Below are 16928 nucleotides of genomic sequence, written 5' to 3' on the forward strand. Positions count from 1 at the left end.
CAAGACATGTAATAATGAAAAAAACATGTGCGTGTGTGCGCTAAGGGGTGTCTGTGCCAAGGCTTTCTTGCACTAAGTAATAATTTTGTTTATAATATGTATTTTATATGAAATGTATCAGACTGAATCACATTGAGCCTTTGCCCACTTTATGATCAGCTGCTTTACTTCTGTTTTTGGGGAGATTATTGCAGTGTCACTACCATACATTCCTCCTTTTCAAAGTCAGCCTGCAGGTCTTATGACAATGCTGACAGGACACCTTCGGACAGTAAGGTACTCTCAGCACTCAGCCAGGTGGTGAGGAGGCTCCAGTCCAACAGTACTGCTTGCAGCTCTGCCACGGCTGAGAGGGACCATATGTCTCTCCTCTCTAGAGTCTGTCCCAGCCCTGGACTGCCAAGCTGTTAGGCCTATCCCACATATGTGTCTTAATACTGTTAAGCACTAGGTCTTCAGGAGGTTAAGACATTGCTGTAACTCAGTTTGTTTTTTGCCTAAGTGAACAACACAGAAAATGGCCACAGGGAGGTTCACAGGGTGGTGGTATTCCCCAATGACTTACACCTTTTTTAGACAGGTAAGTTTGCTTCCTTGTGACCATTTTAATCAGCTAATCTCTATGCAGGAGCGTGTCTGATGCAAATTAACAACCAGATTGGCTCTTTTCAATGGGCACAACTGCCAACTGTGGTTTTCCCCGAAATAATTTGTTTCAAATGTCCATTATTGTAAATTTCATGGGATTATCTAACCATAAACCTAACAACACACCCCTTTATACAATGACATGTAAACCTTGGATCTCTCAAGAAATGATTTTTAATGTGTAAACTAACTAATATGAAGTTGCCTAGAAAAAGTCTATGTGGACTGTAGTTGGCTCATTGTGTGTGCTCACTCTACCAGCAGGCCTTGTATTAATAATTATTATTATTAAGTCATTATAAGTCTTCCTATCATGACTGCTAGAGCCTGAAATGTACTATGATCACTCACAACACTGCACTGCTTGTGGCTGTCAGAATAAATGTAAAGCAAATGAGCTGCACTGTCAAAAATCGCAGAACAGGCTTCAGCAGAGGTTTATGTTTGTACTTCAGTGGGTTTAGCTCCGCGGTCTTCCGTTTACCGTTACCACGGAAACGTTGCAGCCAATCAGAAACGACTTAGCAGGATGTCGTTGAAACAATAGCCAATCACAGAGTCCGTTGTTTAAGAGTGCGTCAGTTTGAAACGGCAAAGCAAGCATTTTCCAACTGACGGAATAAAACTACCACGGAGAAAAGAAATTAGAAATAACGTAACATAACAGGTAAACAACTTCCGAAAGCAGCCGTACTCCATATTTACTGGCTGTGTAGGTACGTTATCTCATAACGTTAGTTATAGTTTACCCTCAGAGACTGTAAAACAGCGCTGTAGCTTCAAAAGAGTTGTGTTTTTTTCAGCGTTGCGGACAAAAAGGAAGCGTGTGTTTCTGCTCTATGTGACGTTAACTTAGCCAGAAACTTACCTGGAGAAAGTTAACACTATCATATATTGTCAGATATGTTGTAGCTATAAGTGTAGCTGTCTACTGTTTGCATGTCTTGTGAAGTTACTGTATATATAAGCTGAATATGTCTGTTTGTTTTATAAAGCACTATGTGTAAAGCACACCCTGCAACATGTAACTTACACGTAGGGCAGCACAGTTAATCAAAATGATATCGAAATCCCAATATGCAAATTGCAGAAGCTACAATTTATTTTGATAAAGATAAAATGTGTGACAAAACAGCTTTATAAAGAAGTACTGTGCTGCAGCCTACAAGCCTTGTTCTGCACATTTAAGAAAACAGAATTCATATCATCATGAATTTAGTAGTTTTTTTCAATGAAAATCAAATTTTCCCAAACTAATCGTGAATTGTATGGTAGTCACAATATCTGAAAAAATAACTGCAGTATGTTGAAACATAGTGTCCTGACAAGCTTGTTGTTTTAGTAGCGTTTTCTTAAATTAATACCATCCCAACTGTGTATATTTGTGTCTAGATGTCCTCAGACGAAGAGGAACCAACCAGTCCTGTTCTGCCCAAGGACTCTGATCAGGGCAGCTCTGTCTCCTCTGAGCTTCAGGTGATTTTAGAAAAAAACCTTCACAGTTTATGTGCCTTTTTATACATTTATCACAACTACGGGAACATTGTGTAGCACATCTTCACAGTGAAGTCTGTTGGAGAAAGCAACACATGCAATTAGACAAGCAAACACGTCTTAAACATACACCCAGTTTCAATCAATAATCCAAACCACACATTTGACATATTCATTTTTTTTAAATACCTATTTAGTAATTAACTCACTTCAAAGCCATATATAACATTGTCTTTGCATCTTTGCATTGTGTCTTGACAGTGATGAAGACGAAAGTGTTATCGTAAGCAACAGGAACAATGGCCATGAAAATAAGAAACTATGAAAATAAGATACTGGTTGTAAAAAAAACAAAGAGAGAGGGAGGGAAAGAATAAAGTGGTTTCAATAGACACTTGAACCCACTGTTTTTTTGTTTTGTTTTTACTGTTTATGGATTTACAGGATGAGTATGAGGAGCTCCTCCGCTATGCTGTGGTCACCCCTAAGCTTCAGACACTCAACAGTGCTCACTTGCACCGACTGAGCACTTCATATCTGTCTGCAGAGGGTCGGACTTCCCAGAGAAAAGATGACATAAAATCACAGCGGCCAGCAGGTATCTTGGATTCCTCTTGTATGCCGGACACATTCATACACACACGTTTCACTAAGCCTTTCTGACAGAAACACAAGTTGAGCCCTTCCAGACGCTGCCCCCATCAACTGATCAGCTGTCAAAAAGGATTTGGCATCACAACAGGGAAAAAATGTAGTGTATTTTTATCGGACTCATATTTTGAGCTTGTAAACCAGCCTAGTCAAGATGCATATGATATCAGTCTGTCAGATTTTACCCCCTGTCTCTTTCCCCTACGACACCCACATCTTAAACAGTCCATCACCCCCCCTCAGCTCCAGCTGCAGCTCTCATTGGAGGTTTAGTGCTTTAACTGTCATGGAGTAGTGCACAGGGATGTAGAAAGCAGACGGCCGACTGGTAATGATCTCCTGGCACTCTGCCCATACTGCTCTTTAGAGTGCAGACTTTCTCTTCCCCCCTGCAGGATTTAATTAAGATATTGACATAAATGCATTCCTGGACGAGGAGCCATGCTCATCTTATTCAGCATTCTCGCCATCACCTTTTCTGTTCCTAAACTGTCTTTTGTTTTCTGACTTTTACTTTTATCTATGATTTTACTCACTTATTCCAGTTCGAATTTTATTTTAGCAGCGTTCCCTTTTTATCTATTCCCCTTTGTGCTTCTCTCTGACGTCCTTCCCCCGCCTCTCTTGTCTTCTGTCAGATACTGCCACTGAAGCTCAAGATGGGAGGCATTCTAGCAGGAGTATGAGATCCCAGGCCTCTCCCTTGATTGTTGAGCCCTCCGCATACTTAAGAGCCTCTCATGGTAAACTGAATTAACAATACAAAGAAACAAAATGTTAGGTCTGCTCTCTAATGGTATATTAATTTCCCTTAATGTCAAAAAAGCTTAGGAATACCATCCAGTGGCAATGTTGTCTCATTTGCTAATGATATTCTGTCTGTCTGTATTTCTTTCTTTTTTCTTTTCCTTTCAGCTGAGGAGATGACAGGTCGGCCATCTAGCAGGGCGTCAGTGTTCTCAAACACTCTTTCAGACAGGTTACACAAGGTACCTGAAAGGTCTAGGTCAAACAGCCCAGACCCCCTTGAGTCTGCTCTTGCCGACATGGTTATCTCAGAGGAAAACATAAGCAAGATGGAGAACATTCTGGACACGTGGAGCAACAACCTGAAGGTTAGTTTGCTTCCTCATACTCCTTCCACAATCAATCAGTTTAATGGCTCTTGTTTGCTGTCTGCTTGAGAGCTGACCATAGACATTGTTGTATGGTTATATATAGGACCCTCACACAGCTGAATAATAACTACTTTAGTATATGTACAATAATATATGTATATGTTTGTCATTTGGGCTTCAGCAATTTACAGCAGAATGGGCCCAAGTAGGTTTATTTCTGATTAATTGAAATAATTAAAATGAACTGAGAAAAATATGTATTTTAATCATAATTAAGAGGTTTATTTTTAAGCTGTTTAAGTGATCAAATCTGTGTTACAGTGTCAACAGAGCATTAAAGGGATTTTCACACTCCACATAGCCTGGGACTAAAAGCATCCTTAGAACCTTCTTAGCCCCAGGTTAATGAGCTCGTAGCCCCAGGCTAAAAAGGCTTTCACACAACTACAATCCTGGCAAATTCTAACCCCGACTTTAGCCTAGGGTTAGCTCCGCGTGCAGGATTTCCCCCCACCCCAAAAATCCACTAAACACAGGGTTAAAAGTTGTATGTAAACATAAATGTGGAGATTTGACCCAGGGCTAGTAGAAGGTAGAAGCACAATGTAAATAGTTTAATCTTGGCCTTAGGTTAAGAGTTATATTATCCCCGGTCAGCCCTGGGTTAAGAATATACAGTGTGAAAAGAGCAACCATATGCAGTTCCTGCCATACACATTTTAGTGTGCTGGGCTTCATTTAAAAAAACCTAAAATAGTGGGTAGTGGAAAAAGCTGAAATGTGTTTGACCTTATAGTTAATGCTTATGCCACTCTCACTGCATGTTGCAGATCATATATAATTATACAAAGCATACTATACAGGCAACCGAAATATGCGGGTTTATATTGACATTTCCCATGCTCATGAAATGAGACAGTTAGACTGAGATTGATTAAATGTAAGACATACTGAGGTGTATTGTACAAAGGTGATGGTAAGGAAGAAGTAAGAGATTATAAAGGAAATATAAAGTGTCTGGGTCTCAGGAGGGCTCATTGAATAGGATGACAGCTCTACTCTTCATGGCACCAGTGACCTTTAAATTGTGTCTCCGATTTTGGAGGAGGTGAATGCCTGGACGTGGGTGTCCTTCTTGCCCTATTTCTTCTGATGTTGTACAGCTCATTCATGGAGGGCAGATGACAACCAATCACCTGCTAAGCGGCACTGATGAAAGAGTAGAGTTGGATCTAGGAAAAGGCCGTGGAGAACCATGGACTGTAGTAGTGGATGTTCAGACATACAGATAATTTGTTGTTTTACCTTCTAAATAAGCCAAACATGTTCATATTTACATGTTTTGGTAATGTTTGACCCTGAAGAGATTTAGCTGAGGTCACAATCACCTCTAAGGCCAAATTTACGCTGTACTTCTGCATTAGGGTGTTCCTCTGAATCGTCTAGAGGTATACCTCTGTAAAATGTAATTGCACACCAGAACTGTAAATCAAATCCTTCACCAAGAATTTGTCAGATATTTCCAGAAATCCAGAAAACAAAACAAGACTAGAGATGAAATCTGTCAGGTTTCTGCATTTTGTAATTGCTGTCAGTCACAAAACCTCTAGCACACCTGTTTATCTACTTTATAATAAACTGAAGGTATGTGTACTACATATGTCCACATTTACTAAAGTAGTGTAATGAACCCACTGTGACTGTCCCACCTTCTATTCCCTAATTAGTCAAATGTACTGACTGAGCTCAGGAAGTGGAAGCTGGCGTTCAAGGAGCAACACAAGCTGGAGATGCGGAAAGAGAGGGAGAAGTATGCAACCAAGACAGCCGGCCTGAAGTCAGAGCTGGACAGCCTTAAGGGGCTGCTACACACCTACGAGTTGTCCAACCAGAGAAAAGATGAGGTGACTACATGTATATCTGTTTATTTATGTTTTCTCCAGGATACAATGTACTGGTTGGTTGGACATGGATTGAGTTCCAAAGTGAGATTTAATTTCCATCGTTCTGTAATAAAGTTTTAGTGTAGGACTGGATGCACTTAACCCACGTCTAAGATATCGTATATCTATATTTTGCTCACTTGCACATTCTGTCTCCCATGCTTATGTACATTTAGCACTTGAAAGAAAACGATGAGGAACAACTTTGTCCAATTTTTAGACTGACAAGCATATTGTGTGGTGTGTCAGGTGATCTTGAACCTGAGCCAGGTGTTGGACAGACAAAAAGAAAAGCTTGAAAAGATGAGGGCCTTCACTCACTGGAGACTTAAGCACACTGAAGCCAAAGAAGAGGTAAACCGATGACATTGTGGTGTTTCCCACAGATTGTAAACCTTTTTGTGGTGGTATTTATAGTTTGGATGGGTGTCTTCAAAGGTTTTTTTATAGATTGGAATGAAAACTCTTCTTGACAGGCTGAATTTCATAGACTTCTTTCATGTAAGAAGCATCTTATTTACACAGCATCCCTGTTTGCTCTTTGTTTCTCTTCTTTTGTCTTCATCTCTCACATCTTGAATAATACGCTTGTCTCTCTTGTCTCTTTTTACACTAATCCACACACATGCTTACTAGTTTAGTTTTTTTTTTAATGTTTTTTGAACTGTGAACAATAATTTAAAAGATTACTTTATCTGGCACAGAGAAAAAAACAAAAGGTCAAATATTTGTTTTGGTGGGACTGATCACTTTTGGGTGAGCTGCCCAAATAAATTCACTGGTAAACACTGATAATTGACTAAAAAACAATATTGAATATTAAAGTAATGTTCTGTACGTGAGCATCACATGAGCATTATAATTTAATATCTCACCATCTTATTGATCATCTTTGAATCCTCATTTCACTCAGTACTTTGGGCTATGATTAATGTTTTTTGTTAGTTTTAGTCACATAGTATGATTTATGTTTTTCTAGTTTTCCTTTTCGTGTATTGCATGTGTATTTGTTGTGAAATAGATGTAGAATTACTGGTAATGAATGTATCTTAACATTGCAAGATTACTATCAGTGCATTTTAATGGTTTATGCAAATGATCTGTTTTTGCATGAGTTAACGACCCGTACATCACTATGTCACTGCACACTGAACATGCACATGCCTCATTTTACAAAAATATCTCATCTTACAAAATTAACATACGTGAAAGTATGTCAGTGCACTAACAATTTGTTCTTTTTCATACCATACTGCATATCAAACTAACAAGTGCATCAAATATCAATGACAGATTTATTTATTTACATTTACAAAATAACTCTTTATGCCATTTCTTTAAAATGTAAAATTCAGTGGATGACTCATATTTTTGTCTAAACCATGACACAGAAAGTGCACTATGAGAGAAAATGTACTACACCTGCACAAGAATGAATTATGGGTGTAATCATTTCCTTGTGAATATTTTCATGGTCTTGTGGTTCCCTGCCAGGTTCACGCTGCTCAAGTGGCTCGACAGCACTACAGTTTGCAGCTGAAGAAGAAGGTGTGGTTAGCCTGGCACTCTCTGGTCCAGAAACACTGGAAGGTCAAGGTAGAACGGGCTTGCCGTGCAAGGGCTGAAGAGGTCTGCACCAACCTGTCTACAGAGTATGAAGCCAAGCTTGCAGAGGTAAATAAGCGGCCAAAGGAGTTGCATGTGAAACAGTGTGTGTATGGTGATGCTGCATCACTACATTCATTCTTGACTCTTCCTCATAGATGTGTTTTACCACAGTTCTCTGCAGTCAGTAACAGACATTGCACATTTACAGAATAACCAGCACTAGTTATCATGGTTTATTAAGTTTCTTACTTAGGTACATGTTCAAAGATCTCTTCAGAGAATTGTCATAAATACATACAATTTGAACATTTTACTAGGGAAACAATGTTATTGATGGTGTTACAGATGTAAATCAAGGGTGCAACACGAAGGCCTAAAATTGAAAGCAAGACACAACATCAGATGTTCTTGTCACTAATATATAAACTGATAAGTGACTGGCTCTTTCTGTACTCTGCTACCTGTCTCCACAGCACTGTGAGGCTATACAGAAGGCCCAGGCAGAGATTCAGAGACTACGACTAGAGCGAGAGCGCTATGAGGAATCTATGAAGAAAGCCTTCATGAGGGGCGTGTGTGCTCTCAACATGGAGGCTCTCAGCATGTTCCACAGCGCAGAGGGACGGCCAGAGCAACCTCCCGGTCATGAACAACATGGTCTGTAACAGAATGACCACACAAACCTATTTTTAGAGAATTTCTATCTTTTTAAACAACTAGCACATTAAAACTTGCACTGTTCAACACTCATCACAAGCCCCATAATTACATAAATGGTCCCCTGCTCTATACAGCAAACCATAAAGGCATTGTTAGCCTTGCGTCTGTGCTGTATTGATTCACCACCAGAAACACCATTTCTCCAATAGAGTGAAGCCGTGTGCTATTGACAATTGTGAAGATTTATGAATGAGTGGAGTGGATGACGGGGGTCTTTGTTCTTTTCTTGAAGTCATTCACTGGCTCATCTAATGGAGTGATGAGTCAGTGGATGTGCTGAGTGCTGGCTGAGGGGTACTTTGCTCAGGTTGTAACCTTGATTCGGCACTGAAAGATTGGCTGAGAAAGTTCAATAGCCATTTGCAAAAATGTATTAAATCATGTAATGCCTGTTATTTAGTAGTATGTCAGCATTGTGAAGGTTGGGGTGAGGGCTTTGGACAACACAGGATATTTGTGTATCTTTTTTGGTGTGAAGAACCCCCAAATTGATACACATTAGGTTGTAACTTTAGTCAATGAAATAATGAATAGTGAAATTAGAATATTCTCAATATTTGAAAGCCCCTCAATGGTCCCCTAGCCCCCAGGTTGAGTACCACTGGAGTAGACGAACATAATTTTCATAAATCTGCGACCAGACAGTGGTACGGTAGTCAACAAGAGGTGCAGTAGATCAACAGTGTTTAGGTTCACAGAGCATTTAAATTACAGTACAATAGTACTAATCATCCTATTGCTTGCCCTAAAAGGTCATAGCATTACACCATTATCACCACACAGTCCCATTGACGCTAGCCAGGATAGATTTATTGTTTCATTACTGTTAACACCAAATTCACACCCTGCATCCTGTCATCAGCGTTTTGCACCAAAAGTCAGGATTTGTCAGATGAGGCTGCATTTCTGTTCTGCTGTTCTTAGTCTGTTAGCTCTGGTGAGTACATGGCTGTTAAAGCTGGAACTCACTGTTTTTAGCTTGTACAAGTGAACTCCAGCACAATCTTCTGCTCATCCATCTGCTTTCAGGTTTAATGAGTTTAAAGAGAAATGCATTCCATTATTTTACTGTCAAACTGGTTACTCTTTTCTGTTGCTTTGAACTTTGCTTTGAAGTTGATTTTCTCTTCGATCGTATTTTTGCCAACCAAAGTAACAAATAAATAGATATGAAGTTATATTGTGCCTTTTTAAGTACACATACTTGATAGGAGGTAAGTTTTTGCCAAAGCAGGGGCGTGTAGTTGGCACCGGCTTTTCTGCTACATACTCTGTTTAAAAATTGTACTATTAACATATGTTAACAAAAAAAGAGAGGATGAAGGTATGTCAACTCAAATTTAATTATATATAACATTGTCAATGTTTAATCATTAGTATTGAGAGCTAAAAAGTAAAGATTGTTCAACCAAAAGGAAATATCACATGGTAGGCAGGACACAAGTCATCAAGATTTCCTAATCAGTTGATTAGAAAGACTCAGAACATTTGTTTAGCTTCAAAATTAGTGATTTTCTGTAACTATGACAAACTTGTATCAAGAATATATTGTCCCAGTCTGACTCAATTATTATTTTTTTCTTTTTGAAGATATTCTGCCTCCTCAGGATGAGCCTGGCTCTACTACGTTGGCTCAACTTCAGCCATATCCCATCTCTTCCACACGGTTCAGCCCAGTCCACTTTGACCGTCCGGAGCCTTCCCACAGCGAAGTAGAGGAGATGGTGAGACACTGACTAATTCTAATGAAAGATTTCTTTCACAGAGAAAGTGTCTAAATTAGAACTTTGAATATATCTTTGTATCTGCACACTTTTCTTTTTCTTCAATTTAGAATTATTATGTTCTTACCTTATACCACCACAAATAACATAGTGTTAAATTTGCTTTTGTTATTCCTTCTGTCTGTTTTTATTTGCTGCACTATCACTTCCTTTAAATCCCACTTCCTGATTCTCTTGTCCTCAGGGGGGCTCTGGTGCCCCCATGTCCAGGGGAGAGGTTCTCCCTCCTACTACAGTGGTGCAAAGCTCGCTCCCACTTGGGGGCACTGCAAGTTCCCAAAAACAGGTTAGCATTAGCATTATATCATCAAATTGTTGACCAACACCACAACAACCAACATTTTAAATAAAGTCTCTACAACAGTAATCACATGATGCTGTATTTTGTGTTGTTTCAGGTCAGTGGCCGTGTCGTCACAGCAAGTCAACAAAAACCCTCAAAGACTGTAACGGCTCGCATCACTGCACGTACTGATGTTAGTAAGGCTGCACGCAGCAACCTCCAGGTGATGGGTGTGGCTCCGCCCATGAGCTCCGTGATAATCGAACGCCATCACCCTGTTACTCAGGTATGGGACAGTGTGCACCACTACTGTTGAGGTATTACTATTTATGTGTAATTATGTGTATATATTTATTTTAGTCATGTGAACCTGAAATATAACATTATCTTTTGTTTCATTCTTTCAGGTCACTGTTGGTCAGGCCACAGCTGCTAAGTTTCCTCGCCCCGCCCAACAGGGCCAGAGCTCCACCGGAGGCAGAAGCTCCTCCAGAACACACTCCAACACATGCCATGTGCACTCCATCAAAGTAGTTGACTGACCACTCAGACATATCTCACAGAAAGTGTTGCTCACCTAGTAATACCTAGTTCACCCGTCCTATGCAACAATCCTAGAAATAGTTACCTTGGCATTAGTTTCAAGTACATTTTATTTGGATATCTTGGAATGAATTAGTGCATTTTAAGCAAACATTTGATTAACATTTTTCAACTCCCTTTCATGAATGTGAAATTTCCAATTTCCAGAGCAATAGGATTTTCTCAGGAAAGTACTACAAAGACATAGGTGTTTAGAGCAGCAAATGTAGATGTTTTTAATCATTACCAGCTGGACAGAGTTTAGAATTGCAAAATGGACATTTATTTTTTACTTTAAATTATGCACAGGTGAAAATTTACTGTAATGTGTAAAATCCCATAATTTAAATATCTGTGTTTTTGAGGTTTTTAATTGAGACTGACCGTCCAACACCACAAGTTTACTTTACTAAACCAAAGCCATATGTTAGTGATTTAACGCACTACTTTATTTTTAAAATAAATTATTTTACGGCTAACGTCCTGTACAGATTAGTATTTTAAAATGATGTAAACATGAAGTTCATTTTGTCAGTCCATACATTGCAGTGTTCATTCTCATGAAATGCAGCAGCTCTTACTGCTGGCACTCTCTGCTCCCTGCCGAATCTTATCTGTAAGACAAATGAACATTTTCTGTAATAAAAGTTTGGCACATATCCTAGTGGGCTCAGCTACATGGTTTAAACATGTAGTATCAGTATATTCGTTTGAAAAAATTGGTTAACCGAATGTACCTGCAGCTTTCCTGTTCCCTATGAGGATGAGGCCCTCAAAGAGTTCTTTAGTAGGGCTTTTCTGAGCCAACTCTTCCCCGTGGAGCCAGATCAGCAGCATCCTGTTCCCATGCTCTTTATAGCTGTGCTGACCTGTGGACAAACACACATAGCACTGTGCAGTTAGGGAAACAATTCAACTAGTAAAAATAACCTAAAGATTGCCTATGTGCATTAAAAGATAATAGAAAAATAGCCAGTCTGTTTAAATAATAAAGCTATCCAAGAATATTATTTTCATGTCCACATTTTCCTCATTAACTGAGGGATTTGAATCTTTAACACAAAAACAATATGTTATAATAATTTTGGGTTTCCAAATGCACAGTTAAGTCTGTCCGTCCAGTGTGAATGGTGGCACCTGTCCACTGCTCCTCGATGGCCGACACTTGCTCCTTGGTGAAGCCCCAGTGTTCTGCCAGTCTTTTCCACTCTCCTGGCTTCAGGAGCTCGTACGCCAGATGCCAGGCCATCGAACGGAGCTGCTTGGTCTCATAGCGGTGGTCGAGTTTAAACGTTAGTGGAAACTCGCTGTGAACACTCTCATTAAGCTCAGGGTTGTCCTGAAAGGGCAATTAAATCACGTCAGCAGATTGATAAAGGCCAAAACCCTGAGATAGCACAGTGACATGGAAAGAGATTATTGGAAACACACTTACACACATGATTAGCAATATGAATGTCGGAGTTACAAAATCAAAAAGGGAAGGGAATCAGGCATACCCTTAATTAAATTGATAATTTGATTTGATTGATTGGTCAAATGTTTCTGGGTTGTGAGTCATATTTTACCGTGGATGCTTTAATAGTATTAGAGGGTATTCAACTAATCTAGATTGTGACATTAGGAAATGAATCATTTGTGATGAATGTAATTATTGATTTCAAAGCCTCAAGAGTGGATTAGGGCACACATGAAAACAGTAAAAGTATCATTTCACTATCTCTCACCGTCCTCCAGGCGTAGTATCTTTCTGCTTTGATGATCATGTCCACAATAATCACCTCGTCTGCTCTGGCTGCCACACCCAGAGCCGTTTTACCTTGCTACAAATCCAACATGTACAGCAAAATACACAAACTTTAATAAGAACTGTAAGGCATCAAATGTAGAATTAGATTTTTCTTAAAGTTTCAATTTACCATGTATGAATATAGCTTTATGCCCTTTAAATGGCCTGAGAATCAGAATTTTGCCAAGAGCATAATTTAACTTATATTACAACTACACTACTTTAGCTTAAGAAATTGTATTTGATGAAATTTTTACCCTGTCCCGGAGTGTCAGATCCAGCCCAGATTTAAGAACCATTTCCACAACTTCTGTTCTGGCCAGCTCTGCAGCAAGATGCATGGCAGTCTGGGACCTCTAACAGTTCATGTCATAGGTCAATACAACGCAGCAAACATTTTCTCTATTTGTGTCTTATATATACTTTGGCTAACATCTTATTTTATTGTTACTAGAGAGATAATACCTTATCAGTGACATTAATGTTGCAACCAGCCGTTAATAGAGAATGGATGACAGCGATGTGACTGTTCCTCACTGCCAGGTGGAGAGGAGCGTCTACATCCTGAGAGCAAAAATATCCTGTTAGACAACATGAGCCCAAGACATGAACTTAGCTTTTAGGGAATATATGTAAAATGACAACGATATGCATCCAGGCAGATTATGTGTGTGTTACCCAAAAACTACTGAAAGAGTGTACTGCTGCCACCTAGCTTGTGTTTTCTTACCTGATTCTTGAAGTCTGGATTGGCTTTGTACTCTAAGAGAAGTTGGACAAGAGACGTATCTCCTTTTTCTGAAACTGAATGGAGCGCACTGCATTTGGACTATAAGAGAGAAAAGAGGGAGGTTTAGCTGTTAGCCTACTGGCAGTACAAAAAAACATTTACCACATCAACTTTGATGCATGAAGGATTAATAACAGAAATATTTCACAGTAACACACAACAACAGGGTATCAGGTCAGTGATTTCAGTGTTATAGTTATTATATGGTTGTACGTTTGTGAGGATGTTGGGGTCACAGCCAGCCTCCAGCAGGGCCAGGACACATCCTTCCTGACCATTGTCTGCAGCCTGGTATAGAGCTGTCTCACCATCCTGCAACACAGAAGACTCATCAAAAAATATATAGTAGTGGTGCTAGATAGCCATAACAGAAGCAGAAAATTCTTCTCAGGTAACAATGTTAAATAACCAACTAGAATCAGAAATTAACCAACCTTCCTAAAGGAACTTCAAAAGGCATATGTAACTTAATTGATTGATTGATATTGCTTTATACTTCTGGTTAGTCTTTATTTAGTTTTTTGTCATTTAGTAACAAGTAATGACTGTCATCATAATTTCAATTATCATTAGGCTTCAGTTCCAGTTAGAAGAATCTTAGACCAGATGCAACGAGTCAGTATTATCAAGTATAATTTATCAGAGCTGATATTCAGGCCAGAACACAATTAGCCTCGTTATATAATAGTAACCAATACATGTTTGATACATCTTAATTAATCCAAAGTGGAGCCACCATCCAGCAGTGGATTAACCACTGAGCACACACTGTCACAAACCAAACCGTGATAGAGAGGATGTTTACACTGATTGTCTACCATATTGACTGCATCCCGAATATCAAAGCTCTGCAGCAGCAGTTGGACGGCATTCAAGTGGTCGTTCCTGGCAGCTAAGTGCAGGGGCGTGTCCCCTCTCTGGCAGAAGGGAAGGAGGGAAACAGCTCACATCAAAGAGGGTTTGACTTTGAGCTTTCTTGCAGGTGTGACACACAAATGTGCACTCGGGCACATGAGCAAAAATATCAATTTATTGTAAATAGATGCACACAAACCAAAAACAAGTCCGCACATACCTTGTTGGGCTTCATTGTGGCCATATTGTACGGGCAAATCAGCATATCTAACATTTCAACACACCCATGCTCTGCTGCCAATGCAAATGGCCGGTGTCCTGACTGAAATAGAAGCATCGAGGTACAAACAATCACTTTTATTGCATGTACTTTGTTAGTACAGAGAGTGAATTATACAGTTGATTTACAAAAAACCAGTAGATACCTGGTCATGTTTGTCTAGTTCTTTCATCTGCAGGTCATCGATAATATACTGTACAATATCAGTGTTGTTGTTAATTGCAGCACAGTGCATGATGTTCAGTCCTTCCTGAAATGGAAAAAAATCAAGTTATAATTTTAAAAAACATTTTGTTTAATCAAGCAGTGTGAAGATTAAGTATCCGCTATTTTCAGAGAAATTGAATTTGTTGAATGGTTGAATTAAGGAAACAATGGAAGAAGAACAAAAGCGTCTTTGTAACGAGACAAGCACACAAATGTTAGGTTCGAAATCTAGGATGATGAAAATGAATCATGTCTCAGGAGAAGGCATGTGTTGTTGTTTTTTTGGAAAGGTTGCACAAAATAAAAAGACAAATGGCCCAATTTCTGAGTGTTTTTCTCTGTCACTTACTGAGTAACAGCAGAACAAAACTCTTCCCGCTTCTTTACCTCGTTCTCAATCTTCTGCTCAGCCCCAGCCCGTACTAATAATTTCAGGATCTCCAAACTGCCAAACCAGGCAGCCAAATGAATGGGTGCCACACCGTACTGTCAGATACAGATCACAAGATGGTAAGTTGTGATTACTTAAAAATATTACATAAGTTTCTCTCCGTGGCTTAAGTTTTCACATGCAGGCATTTCAATTCCTCTCACCTTGTCCTTTTGGTCCACTTTGACCCTGCGCTGTAGAAGAAACTGTACAGCTTCTGTGTTTTTGCCCGCCACTGCATAGTGAAGGGCAGTCCTGTGATGCTGAGGCAAACAACTTGATCAGTATATTATTTATTTAATAGGTTAATCCAACAAATTACCAGCCATTAAGTCTGTTTGTGTGATATTATACGATGCAGTACACTGTACTGAGACGTAGACAGAGGATTTCTCTATCTAGACCCACCACATTCTTTGCATTGGCGTTCAGCCCTTTTCCCAGAGTCTTCATGGTCTCCACATCATTTTTCTTAGCTGCTTCTATAAATTGCTTCTCTGCGTCAAGCACTGCACAACACAGCAGACAGGAAGTGTTACATGTGGCTATTTACATATAATATTTGATATGCATAATAGCATGTATGTAGGCTTAATACACAATCATATGATGTGATGGGTGAAACCCTCAACAGGAGCATACTGTAAGGTAAACTGAGCCAGTGCCTTGTGCAAATATAGCGTGTTTCTTTGGAAGAAACATCAAGATAAACATTAAGAAATGTCTTTCTATGGACATGCAGTCAGTACACCTCAACGAATAGCTAATAATTAACTCCAGCTCTAACAGTATAAACTCAACAGAAACTTGCTTTAAAGTTTTGCTCTATACTGTTCTATTATGTTTATGTTCTGTAAAGCCAAAGTCTATTCATTTATCTACCACATTTTCTTATTTCCTTGTCCTTGCGTACTCACACATCTCTTTGTTGTCAAAACTGTTGTCTGTATCTTTGTCCGAGTTCTTGTTCAGTATGAAGTCGGTAAACCCCCTCACAGTCTCCTTTCTCATCCACTTTCGAGGGTCCAAATCCTCCTTCTTAGGACGATGCTTCTTTACCATCTCCCTGATAGCCGAAGCTTTTTTCTCCATGGGAAAGCTCTTTAAATTACCTGTTGTTTATCCAAGGCGGTTTAGTGAAATTAAATAGTCTAATATATTGACTGAAAGCACCTGAGGAAAACAGATCACACAGAACCCTGTTGTTCACTTCAAATAGTGGACAGCATGCCTTGAACTGAAGTGTACTCCTTTTTTCTTACTGCTTGAGGGCTGGTCTGTGTTTACTTTACCAGCTCACACCCTTAAGAGACTGCTGATAGCAACAGAGAATATATGTCACCCTTCACCTGTGTGACTGTACTTGACTGCTATGTTTATATCATGCCTTGAGTAACATGAATATACTATACCAACTGTGTTTTTAACTTTAATTTCTGTGAACACAGTGCACTGTTTGCAAAGGATTATCATAATGCTCTAATTGTAGTTTAACTTGTTTGTGCAGGAATGTTTAACTAGTTACACATACTCTTATTTTCAGAAATGTTTACAGAACCAAATGCAATTTGCTCCTGGCCACTGTGCAGTTTCATCTGGAGCTTGTGTTACTCTCTGATCTGATTCAGGACTATACCACCAACACTTGTGAATGAACTTTAAACCAGTCTAATTCTGTGTTTCTTCAGTGAGCCAACCCCTTTTTGGTCAAAAGTCTGATTAACAGAGAACAGATGGTGATTAATT

General features: G+C 39.3%; 2 protein-coding genes across 3 annotated transcripts; one reads left to right on the plus strand and one right to left on the minus strand.

Moving 5' to 3' along the window:
- The first annotated feature begins 1225 nt into the window (after positions 1–1225).
- Positions 1226–11514, plus strand: poc5 (POC5 centriolar protein homolog (Chlamydomonas)). Of its 2 annotated transcripts, none has more exons than XM_035659270.1 (13): positions 1226–1315; positions 2041–2124; positions 2587–2740; positions 3432–3536; positions 3709–3908; positions 5639–5815; positions 6104–6208; positions 7349–7528; positions 7936–8119; positions 9773–9906; positions 10151–10252; positions 10365–10535; positions 10657–11513. In XM_035659270.1, the coding sequence occupies exons 2-13, from the start codon at positions 2041–2043 to the stop codon at positions 10789–10791; spliced, it is 1731 nt and encodes a 576-aa protein (XP_035515163.1). In that variant the 5' UTR covers positions 1226–1315; the 3' UTR covers positions 10792–11513. The 2 variants fall into 2 exon arrangements, with proteins under 2 accessions (XP_035515163.1, XP_035515164.1); XM_035659271.1 differs by having other exon boundaries at positions 1230–1364; positions 10657–11514.
- ankdd1b (ankyrin repeat and death domain containing 1B) lies at positions 11304–16274 on the minus strand. The gene is made up of 15 exons (XM_035659272.1): positions 16100–16274; positions 15591–15691; positions 15347–15445; positions 15140–15238; positions 14691–14795; positions 14486–14587; positions 14229–14327; positions 13624–13722; positions 13351–13449; positions 13086–13184; positions 12878–12976; positions 12559–12654; positions 11969–12170; positions 11569–11700; positions 11304–11445 (listed from the first exon to the last, which is right to left on the minus strand). The coding sequence occupies exons 1-15, from the start codon at positions 16272–16274 to the stop codon at positions 11390–11392; spliced, it is 1662 nt and encodes a 553-aa protein (XP_035515165.1). The 3' UTR covers positions 11304–11389.
- Positions 16275–16928: the final 654 nt, after the last annotated feature.

Source organism: Morone saxatilis, unplaced genomic scaffold (assembly GCF_004916995.1).
Source record: "Morone saxatilis isolate NCDOM2014 unplaced genomic scaffold, NCSU_SB_2.0 Contig16, whole genome shotgun sequence".
In the NCBI taxonomy this organism is placed as follows: domain Eukaryota; kingdom Metazoa; phylum Chordata; class Actinopteri; family Moronidae; genus Morone; species Morone saxatilis.